A 15020-nucleotide genomic window follows, 5' to 3' on the forward strand; every position below is an offset into this window, starting at 1 on the left:
CTAGAAACAGTCTGTAGTTCAGGTGCAAAGGAGCAGAAAGAAAGCAACGCCCGCCCTCCACACAGGCCTCTCTCCTAGCTTAAAACCTGACATGGGCCATTTGGCGGCTCATTTCTAATGCTTGCAGAGAAAGCCGTTCTGACCACTGCTCCCAACCTGGCCTTCTCATCAGCCAGCAGGCTCCTGCTGAACCTACTGCTGTCTGTGCCCAAAATGTGAAGTGTGTTCTGCCCCAAAAGCCACATGTCACCCTCTGCAGAAAGGAGGGGCTGACTCAGAGAGCCTGGAAACTTTCACTCCCCTCTGCTCTGCCTTACCAAGCCCTTTCACAGAAAGCCATTGTGTAGGCTGGAGGGAAACAAAGGAAGGGCGGACTTTTTCCGTGCCTCCCCTGCAGACTACAAGGTAATGTAAAAGCACAGTGGCTACCCCCCAACAGCTCTGGTGAAGTGCAGGCCTCAGGGGGCCCCACCAACCCTGGCTTCTCACTCCGGATTTGTACTGGGCGGCATTGTCTAATAATGAGCACAGCTCAATTGCTTACCACGCATTTTGCAGCATAACTAATCCCTTATATTTATGCTCTTCAACCATGCCTTTTTTTTTTGCTTTAAAGGGAGAAAAATCCTTCACCTTTGAAGCAACCTACACCTCTCATCTTCTTAGTTCTGTGGTAGACAAAGCTTTGACCAAGCAGTTGGCTGCACTTCCTGACTTATCTAGGGATAAAGGATTTAAAAGTAAGAAGAGGGCCAGGGATTTAGCTCAGTGGTGCCAAACCTGCCTCGAAAGCACAAGATCCTGAGTTCAATCCCCAGTACTGAGGGAAAAAAAAATGAGAAGAGCGATGCCTGCAGCGCTCAGCACACTAATGTTTGTGACAGAGTTTGACATTCATGCACACTGGCCCTTTAGCTTTGCCAGCCAGGCATCTGCCCAGTCTTGTAAAGCAAAAGTTTTTTCAGCCTTTTCAAGGATGGAAAAAGGTGGCTGAGCTAGGTATCATTGCTTTTTTCCAAGCTCATGACTGCTCCCTGACTGAGACAGATTCTACCACCCTTCACTAATCAGTTTAGTTGAGCCATTGGGCATTGAGAATAGCAGGGCAATTGCTTTTTCCTCCTAAACCTATTCATTACCACCCATCCACCAGATCTCAGAGCACCTCTACTCATTCCCCACAAAGCCAGTAAGAGAAATGATCAACTTACACAGGCTTAGGCAGAGTTCTTAGAATGTATTTTTGTTCACCTGAAAAATAAAACTTTTAAAAAATATACAGAACTTTTTGAGTACAGGTATATCTTGAATGGCTGAATTATAAATAACGTCTCTGGTCATGTTCACAGCTAGGGCTGGAGCAAATGTTCCAACTCCAGTGAAGGCTTTAGAGTCAGGAGGCCAGCTGGACCCATGAGTGGGCTCCCTGGGCTCTTTGATCCAATCCCAAAGTAGATTTAAACAGTCAAGAAAGCAGGGATCAGGGAGGGATGGGGGACTGGACTCCCAGATGTTCTCCTGCAAGTCCAAAGGATTCTTGGAATGAGAGATCAATTTACAAATTATTAAAATATAGGACTAAAAATTCACACATTAAATATAAATTACAAGCTATTATCGAAGTTATAAAGTAGCATTTTGTTTCTTCCTTTAGTCTCTCACCAAAAAGTTAAAAAGGCCTCATGGGCTTCCTGATGACTGAAGTCCTGGTCTAAGAAATGTCCAAGAAGTCCATGGACCTCAGGGTGTTATCAGCCTGCTGTAGGCTGTCACAGCTCAGTTGCTATGTTCTTGGCCACAACAGGACATGGCTTAAAGCAAGGCTGTTGTCCTGTAAACTTGGACCAGAGCTAACTAGAATGCAGGCCAGAAAACTGGAAAGACAAACTGTTTCAGGACTCAGGTGCATCCGTTTTCCTTTTATTTTTTTTTTAAGTGCCTCATTTCCCAAAAAGGAAACACTAAAGGGTTTGATATCTTGTCACTACCCACACTCAATTGCCTAAAAGCAAGTGGCAGAAGGAAATGCAACCCAAATTGAGGAAGTATAATTCTCGCTGCCCCAAAGATGTATGTATGTCATTTCCCTTGATGTTTTTCACCTCTTCTATACAATTACAGGCTGCATTTAAGGGAGGCTTATCAGCAAAGATAAAAGACAAACCATTTCACCATTCCCATGGCTGGTTTCTTAACTGGCTATCAGAGCACAATCCTTAAGAACAGTAAGTAATCACAATCCTGAGTTTGAAGCCAACGTGCCGGCCTTTCTGATTCTGTAGTACAACTCAAACCTGGAGCACACAAAGCTCGCTTCACAACAGATTTCACCCCAATAGCAGGGCAGCTGAGTGACTATGAGCTCAGGAAAGAAGGAAGGGAAAGGTGACAAGATCTTGAGAAGCAAGAAATAAATTAAGATCTGGAACCTGACAAGACCCTGAGGAGCAAGACAGAAAAGATAAAACACTTGCCACTCTACTTACAAAAGCTTGCCCTTCCTAAAAGAATTCTTCGAGAGGAAGGCCAAGTATTGAAGCACAGCGGCACTGCTCTTTCCCTTCCATCGTCCTTGGCCCATATCCAGACACTCAGGGCTACAACAGGAAGCCACTTTGGTTGGGGCATGAGGGGTGGGAAGAGGGGATCAGTACATTCCCCACCCTCCCTGAACTGTTTCTACTTCTACTGTCACGTCAGCAGTCTGAGAATGATTATACTCTTGTGTAAGAATGCCATAAACCTGTCTTTCTGAAATAGGAGGGGATGGGGAAAGAGTGGGTGATGAAAAAAGCCATGTTTGTGCCTTTCCAGCTAGGTACACTTTAGAGGCCAGCAAATAGCCCTGGCTAGACCCCATCAGTCAGTAGCTACCCAGGGTGTGGGAGGATACATAGAGTTCTGTGATTATAGCTGATAGTGCATATCTCAACAACTATATACAGGGATCTATAAATTAAATGCATTTCTGGCCACTGCAACTAGGTTGACGTACCTGAGCTCCACTACTTTTGGTGCTCTCTTCCTTTTGAGAGCTTCAGCTTATTAAAAAAGAGTCCCTACAGCTCCATCTTCCCCTGAGTCCTGGGGGGAAAGTCCCAGTCACCCCTGCATATGGGAAACACCACAGCTAGCGGCATAGAAGGGTTCGGTGCTAGGACCCCCACAACCCATCCCTCTCATGGCTCAGGGCCCTGGCACAGCAAGGTCCTGGGAAGACCAAACCCCAGTCCCCGGCGAATCGTGGTCCCTGAAGATCGGGCTGCGGGCCACTGTGTCGGGGTGAGCTGGCGATCTAGGGGTGTGTGTCTGGGGAGGCGTTCACTCCGGAGGGGTCACTCCCGCCACCTCCGGGCTTGGAGACGACAGTTCCCCGCCGCCCCCCGTGCGAGGACTCAGTGACTCCCGGGCGCGGCCAGCTCCTCCTCCTCCTCCTCCTCCTCCTCCTCGTCCGGGCCCAGCGGGCCCTCGAGCGGCCACGCCAGGGGGCTGTCCGCGGGGGGCTCCGGGGGCTCCGGCCGCGTCGCCTGCAGCGGGGGCTCGTCGCGCGGGGCCTCGCGGCGGGACGACCAGGTGGCGTTGGGCCCCGTGGCCGCTGCCCCCGAAGTCCCGGACGGGCCGGTGGCGTTGGAGCCGCCGGAAGGCGGGCCCGCAGCTCCCGCCGAGGTCCCGGCGCCCACCGGCTGCCAGATGAGGCTGTAGTAGACCGCCAGCACGATGGCGGCCAGCGACACGGAGAGCACGTAGGCGAACACGGTGGCGAGCCGGACCCACTTCTTGTTGGTCTTGGCCGCCATCTTCGCCTTCTTGTCCCCGGTGTAGGTGGCCGGCTTGCCCCGCTCGGCCGGGCCCACGTCGCGCTCCTTCATGGGGGGGCCCCGGCCTTTGCCCCGGTGCTCCACGGCCCCGGCTGGAGGGGGCCTGGCGGCCTGCGACGACTGGGCAGGGGGCGGCCCGGCGCCCTCGGTTCCCCGCGGCTTCGCGCTCCGCCGCCGCTCCTCACGCCGCCCGTCCGCCGCCCGCCACCGCGTCGCTGAGCTGCCGCCGGGGCCTGGGCTAGTCACCGCCGCCAGCGCCGCCGCCGCCGCCGGCCCGTCAGCTGCTTCCGCGCCGCCGCCACAGCTGCCACAGCCGCCCGGCTCCGCGTCCCCATCCGCTGTCGCCGCCGCCTGCCCGGCCACCGGCCGCCCGGTCTCCAGTGGCCGCGCGGACCGCGCGCTCGAGCCGCAGCAGCCCGGCTCCCCCGACGCGCGCGCTGGCCACGGGGGCGGGGCGGGCGCCGCTGGGGGCCGCCTCTTAAAAGGGCGACGTCGAGTCCGGAAGCGCCGCGCGGGAAGCCCCACCGCGACGCCCAGTTAAGAGAGAGTTAAGGGAGGCTGCTCTTAAAGGGGCCACGTCGCCGCGTCCCCGCACGAGCTTTCGTGGCGAAGGCAGCAGTCCGGGGCGCTTCTTTAAAAGGGGAACGGCGCTGTATTGGGCGGAGTGCAGAACCCAGGGGAGAGGGAGGGGCAGGAGGCGTGGAGCTGTCAACTCTGGCACCGCCCCACCCCGCCCCAGACTCCCGAGTGACAGATGGAATCGCAGCCCAGGCTTCGGCCCCCAGGCCTGTTTACCAACCAGCCCCGAAGTGAGGGTGACACCACGCTTGTGTCCTCGGTTCGCGCCCCGCCGTAGGCCCCTTCACACCCCTGGCTCGGGTCCGGGTGGTATTTGAGGTGCCTGGAGCGCACACTGAGGTCACACACAGCTGCTCCCCTTCTTCTGTGGGGGTGGGTAGGCTGGATTTAGGGACTCCCTGGCATCTTCCAAATCCCCAGTTGTCTTGGAGCCCCACAGGTGCAGGCTGTTCTTCAGGCGAAGTTCACAGCGGGTTCTAAGGCTCGCATTTTGTTCTTCCTACTCCCAGGTTTGGCCTTGATTTGGATCAAAGGGGCTGCATGGAACTGATGGAGTGCGGTTTCCGAGTTTTCGCTCCTTGATCCTTTCTGCCCGCCCCAGGGCCCGGGCAGTCGTCCTGCTTTTCCTCGTCCCCTTCCCACTCGAGGGTTGTCCTCCCTGGCTCCAGGCCAGGGTCCAGGCTGTTGGCTTTGCGCTCTCTTGTTAGACCCCTGGGTGCTGACAACCCCTCTCTCTGTGTTAGGACTCTAGGTAGCCGGCTTCCAGATGCATCCCGCTTCCTCCCACCCTTTTCTTTCCCTTTCCTTCTCTCCTCCCCAATCCCTATCTATAAAGCTTTCCAGAATTTCTAGTTCCCTCCGCCTTGAATCCTACTTCCTGTGTTCTCAGAACGGTCTGTGTGGATTGCCTGGTGTCTGTGGAAACAGGGATGGATCCAGTGCCTGTGTGAGTGAATGTGAGTGAGTGTGTGTGTGTGTGTGTGTGTGTGTGTAGGACTGTGGTCCTGACGGGGCGTCTGTGGGACCCTGCAAATATGAGCCCGACCTGGCTCTGATCTTGTGGTGAGTGACCTCCTCTACCCTTCCTCTTATCCCTTCTCCTCCAGGAACTTTTGACTCCCAGATGTCCCCTCCCTCAGGAAGTCCTGCACCAACACTACCGCCCTGCTGCACTACAAACAAAAGTGGAGTGGCTACCAGAGCAGTATGCCTGTGGGCTGCTGCGACCAAAGGCCTCTAACCTGGCCCTTCAGTCCCAGTCAGCTGGAGGCTCAGGTGTGGCTCTGCCACTACAAAGGACAGCTGGATGCTATTTCAAGGAAAAGCCTGCCTTTCCACTTTCTGAGAAATTTCAAGGAGGTTGGGAGTTTGGACTGTTTATTGCCTTCCAAGGGCTGATAGGGGGGAAAATGACTGACTCTTTCCCCAGCCTGCTTGTACATCAGCAAGAGCTGGTATAGAAGGCAGCCTGTCAAATGAAACTTTCTAAGTTAAAATCTCTGAATCATCTCTGGAAGTTGTACTCTCTTCTCTCCCCTGTTCTCTGGTCTTCCTGGCAGGACCAATCACACAACTATTGCAAGGTGAATTATTCTTAAAGATTCCAGGCAAGGACAATATAAAGCTTCCTTTGATTCCTTTTCTGAAATGCTTCTCTGTATTTCTCTTGTGAATTAAACTACTTTTTTCTTGCCTGGTTCCCAGCAGAATGGGAAAACAGCACGTCACTCTTTTCTAAACTAAAGAATAATATGGTTGGAGCTCTTATGCAATTCTTCTTGCCCTATTCTTCTCCAAACTAAACAGTGCCAGATTCTTTAACCTGTCATCAATAAGCCCTATTTATTATCTGGATTTACATAGTGTCTTTTACCCCTGGAACTCAAAATGCTTTCAGATATAATTGAGCCTGATCTCCCTGGTGCCTGAGCCATTAAGAAACCATTAGTGTATTCCTGTTGCAGGCTACTAAATGGCCCCCTAGTGGTCTGAACGTGAATATGCTTCTCTAATTGCTTCTCCCCACTAAGGGTAGCCAGGAATCAGAAGCAAGGCAGTTTACGGACACAACGGGCTTGAAAGGCCATCCCTTGTGAATACTCCCACCAACCTTAGTGGCTTCTCCACAACATCCCCATGGATCTTCAGCTAAATGACTGTTTATGATGGTTAACTTTGTTGTCTGCTGTCGGGAGCAATGCTGCATAATTTTAGGGTAAAATCATTCGGTTAGCCTAATTCTCCTGCCTACAGCCCAGCTATGGAATTCCGAGACATAATTCCATTTTGGCCTCCGGTCATAACTGAGACCTCAGTGATCCGGTGATGCTGTGATTCTCCAGGACAAGATTACACCAGCTGAAGACATCCTGGGAGGAACAAAATCTTCATCTACTCAGTTCCTCATTGTTCTTGTATTGTTACATCTTTGTTACGCGGATGTACTGAACTCTCTGCAAGTCATTTGTTACATTTGTTTCTCCTGACGTACCGAGCGAAAGGTACCTTAAGCTGGGGGCTTTCGTCTTTGCCGCCCAGAGCAGCACTGCTCAGAACCAAAGCTCAGCTTCTTCTCAGTCTCATTTTTCTACTTTCCTGTAATTCGCCTTGTGCTGCCGTGGCTTGAAGGAGACTAGGACTTACTGCAGAGGTCCTAGTAACGTCCCCTTTCCCTGTTCCCTAAAGTCTGCTTCCTGTGACAGCCCTTTCAGGCTTTGGAAAGTTCTGACCACTTGTAACAGGAGCAAGAACCATGCCCTTAGTATATGCTAGGCACTCTACCAAGACCTGCGTTCTTGTCTCATTGTCTCACAGCAACGTATCAGGTAATTACTACTGATCCTCATTGTGTAGCAGAAACTGATTCAAAAAGGTTAAGGAATTTACTTGAGGTTTCATAGAATTCAAACCTAAGTCTTTCTGACTCTAGGGCATTAGGGTTCCCCCCACCTCGGTACCTGAACTCTGGACCTTGTGCTTACAAGGCAGGGGCAGCACCACTGAGCTAAATCCCCTACCCTAGGACATTAGGTTCTTGATCCCCGCTCTGTTCTGGCTCACAGGTGCAGCTGAACTTTGCAGTGGGTGCATGGGGTACTCCCAGGTCACTTTCAGAATGGGGACACATTCCACCAGCTGTGGGAGTCTTGGCTACTCCTTGTTCACAGCCACACCTGTTCGTGGGAATTGCCCTCAGGAGCCAAAGGAAGCTGCCTTTTTCTCTGAATCTATAAGAACAATAGAGCCAAGTTGCACAAAGCCCTGCTGGAGATATGCAGGTCCTGCCCGGAAGGAAGAAGGCTATTTCCTGAAGGAACTGGAGAGGTAGTCATTGCGTACTGGCAGAGCCAGGAGCAGATATATAGGCAAAGGTGTAGGGGGAGAGGAGTGGGGAGCTGAACATCCTCCTGAGTTATGGAGACTTTATTGCAGATACCCTGATAAGGACCCTGGAAGACAGAGTGACTGGAAATTCCAGAACCACCATGGCAGAAGGTGGAAGAAATGTTCAAAATCTCAGAGAACTAGGTCTAGTGTCACACAGCTGTAATCCCAAGTACCAAGGCAGGAGAATTGAAAATTTAAACCCAGCTTGCGCGACCTAGCAATTTAGTGAGATCATGTCAATATAAAAAATAAAAAGGCCTGGGGATGTAGCTCAATGTGAAGGCTCTGGGTTCAATCTTCAGGACTACTAAAAATAAAAAGATCTCAGAGGGTGGGCATGCTATGGCAGCCGTTCTGTGTATGGCCAGAAACCAGTGTAAGTCCTGCAGGAATGCCCAAAGGCTACTCTAGGATTAAAGCAGTAAGGAATGACTGGCAGGAGGGGTACCGGCACCACAGAGTGGCTCAGTTTTGTTGTCCTCAGGAGGCCAGCAGGAGGCCCTCTTAGAACTGGCTTCCTGACAGCATGGAGAGAATGGGTCCACGAAAACATAGAAGGTGAATGTTGATGTAACTATTGTAATGAGCAGTAAGTTGGAGTGGTGGTCAGTAGGGGATCCTTAACAGGAGAGCTATGGAGTGGTTGATGTCACGGATTCCCTGGGACAAGCTGGCTGGGCAGCCAGTAGTGGTATTGCTCAATCTGTACCCATGATTCTTGACTTTCTTGGTTTTAGGGTCATTTTACACTCTTAAAAACTGAGGTTTGTAGGGCCAGGAATTTAGGTCAGTGGTGCCAAACCTGCCTGGCAACTGCAAGGTCCTGAGTTCGATCTCCGGTAGCCCCCCCCCCCCCCCATTGAGGCTTGTAGAGCCAGGTGCAGTGGCCCATGCCTGTAGTCCCAGCTACTTAGAGGCTGAAATGGGAGAGTCACTTGAGCTCACAAGTTTGAAACCAGCCTGGGCAACATAGTGGGACCCTTGTCTCAACAAACAAACAAACAAGCAAACCCCAAAATACAAAAAATCCTGAGATCTACCAAAAGCTTTTGTTTATGTTACATGTGCGTATTGATACTTGCCACATTAGAACAAAGATAAATTTGCAAAATATTTATTATTAATTTTTAAATAAGATCACTGTGTATCAAAAGCACATTTTTATGAAAAATAAAAACACTTTCTAAAATATATGCTTTCTAAAATGAGCAAAGAGTGGCTTAGGTTCACATTTTTGCAAATCTCTTGAATGTGGCTTTACGAAGACTTGGATTCTCATCTGCTTCTGTATTCAATTTATTGGCAATATATTCCTTTTTTTGGTAATATATTCTTTTGGTTAAAATATAGGCTACATATCTAGCCTCACTAGATTGTAGTTGGAAAAGTGAAGAGTATTTTAATAGCTTTTTTTTTTTTGGTAATTGTGGCTATTTTTTTGATACTACACCAAAACTCAACAAGTAGTACTTAATTTTCTTTTTTTTTGAGACAAAGTCTCACTATGTAGCCCAGGCTGGCTTTGAACTCAGGGCAATCCTCCTGTCTCAGCATCTCCAGTGCAGGGATTACAGGCATGTGCCACCACCATGCTTGGCAAATAGCACTTTCTTTTTTTTTTTTGGTACCAGGGATCGAACTCGGGACCTTGTGCTTTCAAGGCAGGCAGTGGAACCACTGAGCTAAATCCCTGCCCTCTATGTAGTATTTTCTTAAACAACAGTTGTATTGTAGATTATGAAATGACATTATTTCTGTATCAATAATTTTTTGTGTGTGTGGTCCTGGGAGTTGAACTCAGGGCCTTCACATTGAGCTACATCCTAGCCATTTTTATTGTTTGAGACAGGGTCTCACTAAGTTGCCCAGGCTGGTCTTAGACTTGTGATCCTCCTGCCTCAACCTCAAGCATAGTTTATATCAGTTATACTTACAAATTAGAATGGTGTTCCTTGGAAAATGTGGTTAGTTCTACTCATAACCCAATCCCACAAGTGATTTTCCCAAGAGAACTATTATACGCCTGTGTACAGTAGAGCACTTTCTATTTAATCATGCAGAGAGGTGTATTAGGGCCGGGGATTTAGCTCAGTGGTTGCATTGCCTGCTGTGCAAGCGCAAGGACCTGAGTTCGATCCCTGGTACCAAAAAAAAAATTAAAGGCATATTTAAGGGTCATAATTTAACAATCTTTATTGCTTTGTTCAGGATATTCTTTTTTTTTTTTTTGGTGATACAGTGCGTTATTTAGAAAAACACCACTGATTCTAAGATTTTTTTCTTTCAAATGCCACACTAAGTAGACATAAAGTAGTCCAGGATACATAGATGCATTTACACATTGAATACAAAATAAATATACAATATTTGGAAAACTTAGTTATCCATTGATTCATTTTGCATTTCCACTGTTCATCTTCTGTTTCAATTTTCTTTGCCTTTTGTAAATCCTTTTTTTTCCTTGCTTTCAAATCGACTTTTGGCTCTGGTTTTACCCACTGTATTTCTATTGGTTTTTCCTCAGTTGGTGTAAAAAAAACATCTTCAGTAGGATCCTGTGGAAGAACAGTCCTTGGCTCTTTCTCAGTTTCTGCACATCTTTTACTTGCTGTTTCTCTTCGTATTTTGCAGCTGTGATGGATCTTATGATACGCCGATGCATGTTTGGTGACTGGTAGTGAGGATTTTCATAAAACGTTGGTCCTCCAAAACTTCCCTGAAAAACCTTTATCAGATTTAAGACAAAACGAGGTCCTATTTCTGCAAGTTGAGCATCTTCATCTATGACCTGAAAGTTCCGAAACCATATCCTATTATCCAAAATGGTGAAAGTAAATACATGGTCCACAAGTGGCTGGCTTTTGCGATGATATCGTGGCATACGAAAAATCCGAATTAAGAGTCATTTTAACAAAGCATCATGTGGCACTTCATCAAAAGCAGGGTCAAAAGACAAAATCAGCCGAGAACTTTTCAAACAGTTTCCAGTCATCTTCAGTTCTGCTAGGGTATGAATATTTTGAACAAGGAATTTGGCAGAGAGCCCATGAGGTGAATTCGAAAGCCACATATAAAGATCTTCTTTTTTCTTAGCTTCAAAATAGATGCATTTATTGCAGTTTTTCATTTCACAGACCTCATTAATCACAAATAATTTATCTTTACGATCCATTTTAGTATCTGCTTTAGAGTGAGGCATCAACGTTCACAAGTCTTGCATTAAATGTCTTGTTCTGAAATTTATTCCTCTGGAAGAAAAGATGAGAATCCGTTCCTTATTTTTCCACCTGCCCTTGCAAACAGGGCCTGGGCTAAGGTCCTTCTCTGCTTCCTCCATCTCTTCTGGCACAGCCGAGGGCTTAGCTGGAGGCTCGGCATCTTTTTTTGTTTCTTTTTGGCTTCTTCACCGAGACCGAAACCGGCCAGTCCCCACGCCGCTTCCTCTGTACTGCCATCTTGCCTCACCCTGTTCAGGATATTCTTAAATGAAACTGGCTTTTCCTCTCTCCTTTTTCTTTTCCTCCTTCAAACTATTAGTTCAAGTGGGTGCCACAGCCTGTTTAAGATGTCATGGGTTTTACTCAACATTGCTTTTGCACCAGCAGGGCAAATGCCAATACAGTAAAAAGGCAAATATCAGTTTAGTGTTGTTAATAATAATAATTTTGACCTCGTGGTCACCCTAAAAGGTCTTGGGGACCCCTAGGGGTCTGTAGAGCACACACTGAGAATTGCTCAGCTGCAGTAAAAAGAAATGAAGGATGAAAGGCCAGGAGGTTGGTGGTAGTTGCTCCAATAAAAAGTCACAGTACCTTGTCTGGCTTTCAGATTCCACTCCTTTTCCAGGTTTCCAGACCAAGAGTCTGGTCCCTAGGAGGAAGCCTTCCTCAGTACCTTGGCAGTGCAGTAACGATCTCCCACCTCCCCCATTAAGACACTCCGTACTGGGTAACTGTGAGCTGAGGCATGCGGAGAGTTCGGTGCTTTACGATCTGCTGGCTGCAGTGTCTGAACACTCACTGATGCCTGGCTGGGGTATCATCTTCACGGCCTCTCAGTAGAATGGCCTGAGGTCATATGTACAGCAAATGGCTTGGAGAGCAACCAGAAAGAAATATTGGAAGAACTATTGGACAATGAGGAGCAAGAAGGCCTGGCAAAGAGGGAGGTGGATGTTTTTAAGAGTGGTCACAAAGGGTGAAGATCCATGTATTGCTTGTTCACGTCCATCAAAAGCATCCACCCCAGAGGAGTCACACAACAACTCAGTGGAAAGAATGACTGACTGAATGTTAGCCAGCCTCTGACCCCATGCTGGCACAATGGACACAAGAATAAAGTGGCCATAGTAGCACAGACATAGGCTACATGTAGACATGTATGTAGACTGATCTCACTGTTGTCACTGCTGGATGTTCAGCCAGCCACCAACTGATGGCCAGCCTGCCACCCAATAACCAGTTGACCACGCTGTATCCATTCTACTCTAGAGGGTCAGTAGCTCCTCTTGACTTGAAGTGGCCTGTATTGTGGCCATGGACTTCTCCCCTGCTCAAAGGCCACTCTCTGGGGGCTGGGGTGTTTGGCTCCCTGACACGGGGTCTCACTTTATAGGCAAGAATTCGTGCCCACAGTCATGGGACCTTCTGTACCTATTGCATACTTCACACTCACAAACTGCTGGCTTAGTATAGCTGACAGTGCATTCAGACAGTTGCTCTGAGGTGCCCCTGGGGCACCTTTCAGAGGAATAGGACCCACCCCAGGATGAAGTATGCACCCTAATCAGTAACTATGATGCCCTGGGCCAATGTGTGGAATATGGAGGATTAGGAAGCCAGAGGTAGAAGTAGGAATGACTCCACTTACCACAGCTTCCTGGTTCCTACAGTTCCAGGCTCTCCGGGTTCAGAGAATCGGGTTCCCAGAGGGAGAAAACTTCCACCAGGGAACAAAACAACAACCCTATAAACTTGAAGCATGGCTGCTTTCTGTCCTTCAGACTCCTTGTGCCAAGAAATCTGCAGGGAAGAAAAGGAATCACTTTCTGACAGGGGCAGTTGACCCTAATCCTTGGGAAGAGACAGGGCTGCTATTATATAATGGGGCCAGGAAAGACTATGTCTGGCAGCCCAGGTATCTACTAGGGTGTCTCTTGGTACTCCCTGCCTAATTTTTTTTTTTGGTACCAGGGATTGAACTCAGGACCTTTTGCTTGTGAGGCAGGCGCTGGAACCACTGAGCTAAATCCCCGGCGTCCCCCTGCCTAATTTTGATGGAAAGTAGACTCACTTAGCACGAGAGTCTGAAAGGGTGTGGGGATTAGGTGATTAGTCACCTCACCAGGTAAGCTACCTAGGGTCAAGAGGTGTAAGATGAAAGTAAAGAGCATCTTCAGCAGCCCGAGCCTGCTTTTACTGGCAGCTCTGCCATGTGACTCAGGCAGAGCTGGCTGTCAGTGAAAACTCTGTTTTATTCACACGTTTCTGCTAAAGCTGCCACTTCCCCCCTTGTCCTGCACAGTCCGTGCCTTGGAGTCAAGCCCAGATCTCTGAAGCTCTTTCATTTCACCCTAGGCGGTTTGGGCTGTGGCTCCTGCAGGTCAGGATGCTTTTGGTCCTGAGCCTGTCTCACAACATCTTCCTGTCCTCACTGGCTTGTTGCTGTTCAGAAAATCGAGGGGCGTGGGCTGGGGATTTAGCTCAGTGGTGCCGTGCCTGCCTCGAAAGCTCAGGGTCCTGAGTTCGATCTCTGGTACTGAAAAAAAAGAAAGAAAGAAAAGAAAAAAAGAAAAAAAAATCGAGGGGCTTGTCCTCCTGGACTCTGCCCACAGACTTCAAGTTCCTTATGTAAAAGGGTGTGGTGTTTGGATATCATCTACTACATGCTCCCATATCCTTAAATCGTCCCAGATTTACCTATAATACCAAACACAACGTACATGCCATGTAAAGAGTTATTATCCTGTGTTGTTTATGGAATAGTGACAAGGAAAACAGGTCTGTACATTTTCAGTACAGGTGAATCCCTGTATCCCACCCACCAATATTTTGTTTAATCTGTGGTTAGTTGGATCCACAGATGCAGAATCCACAGACCAGAAGAGCTAGCTGCGCTGAGGAAGAAGTAATAAGAAAATGCCTATCTCCTGTCAGTGTCTGTTAGCAAGTATATAAATAAACCAGGCATGGTGACACCGGATGCCTGTAATCCCAGCACTGTAGGAGGCTGAGACAGGAGGATCACAAGTTCGGTCTAGCTTCAGCAATTTAGCAACTTAGTGAGACTTATTTCAAAATAAATAAACTTGAAAAGGAGCTGGAATGTGGCTCAGTGGGAAGGCCCTGCATTCAATACCTAGTACTGGGGAAAAAAACTGTATAAATAAATACCCAAAATACTAACAATAATGTGCAGGTACTATATTAAGTGCTTTATAGTGTTATTACATTATTTAATCTTTACAACGGACTTGTAAATCATTAATATTCCTATTTTACAGGTAAGAAAGATGAGGCACAGAAAGATTAAGTGTCACAAGACAAACCAGCTGGTCAGTAGCTGGGTTTATAGAGTAGTGCAGGTGGCTTCCTGTGCCAGGCTGGGAAACACCCCAGATGCAGTGACCCAGACTTATCTACCCTCAGAATCAGCTGGCCGAGGGCTCAAGGAGCACAGCAGGCCTGGGCGCTCTGAACCACTGCTTCAGCAGGGCACTCAAGGCATCCGACCTGATGTGACTCCTTCTCTTGGCTAATAGCTGTGGGGCCTGGGATCTGAGTCCAACTCCCACCTCTAAACGCTGCTGAACAGGCTGGGAAAGGAAAGCATGGCACCTCTGAGACCTGTCCCTGGGAGGCCGCAGTCGAGTAGAAGCTCCCATCACCTGTGGCCCAAGGCTCCCACATGCCAAACTCCGCAGCACACAGTCCCTATGGGTCACAGATGGCACAGGTCCACCACCGCCTCCCTGAGAGGTGGCTTCCCTGGCTCTGGCGTGTCCCCAGGAGGCTTCGCTTTCCAGCAGGGGGCATCCTCGCTCTTTCACTTTGCACCCTGGGCGGCCAATGGGCCTGTTGCTTGTTCTGCCCTCTGCCCAGCTCAGCCCAGGAGCCCCAGGCCAGTTTCCCAAATTAGGTACCCAGTGATTTCCTTGATTTCCTCCATATCTACTGTACTATTATTTACATAACATTTTTCTTTGTCACTCACATTTTAAAAAACGGAATCGCCTTA

The 15020-nt window shown here is 48.7% G+C and overlaps 1 protein-coding gene and 1 pseudogene across 1 annotated transcript; both read right to left on the reverse strand.

The window, feature by feature from the left end:
• Positions 1–1222: 1222 nt before the first annotated feature.
• Positions 1223–4253, reverse strand: Inafm2 (InaF motif containing 2). Its single transcript, XM_013078372.3, has one exon. The coding sequence runs from the start codon at positions 3867–3869 to the stop codon at positions 3396–3398; it is 474 nt and encodes a 157-aa protein (XP_012933826.1). The 5' UTR covers positions 3870–4253; the 3' UTR covers positions 1223–3395.
• A 5500-nt stretch (positions 4254–9753) lies between these two features.
• LOC101714010 (ribosome biogenesis protein BRX1 homolog pseudogene) lies at positions 9754–11873 on the reverse strand (annotated as a pseudogene).
• Between the last annotated feature and the right edge of the window lie 3147 nt (positions 11874–15020).

This window comes from Heterocephalus glaber, unplaced genomic scaffold (genome assembly GCF_053883595.1).
Source record: "Heterocephalus glaber isolate CG9 unplaced genomic scaffold, H.glaber_assembly_v1.0 deba00000809, whole genome shotgun sequence".
Taxonomy (NCBI): domain Eukaryota; kingdom Metazoa; phylum Chordata; class Mammalia; order Rodentia; family Bathyergidae; genus Heterocephalus; species Heterocephalus glaber.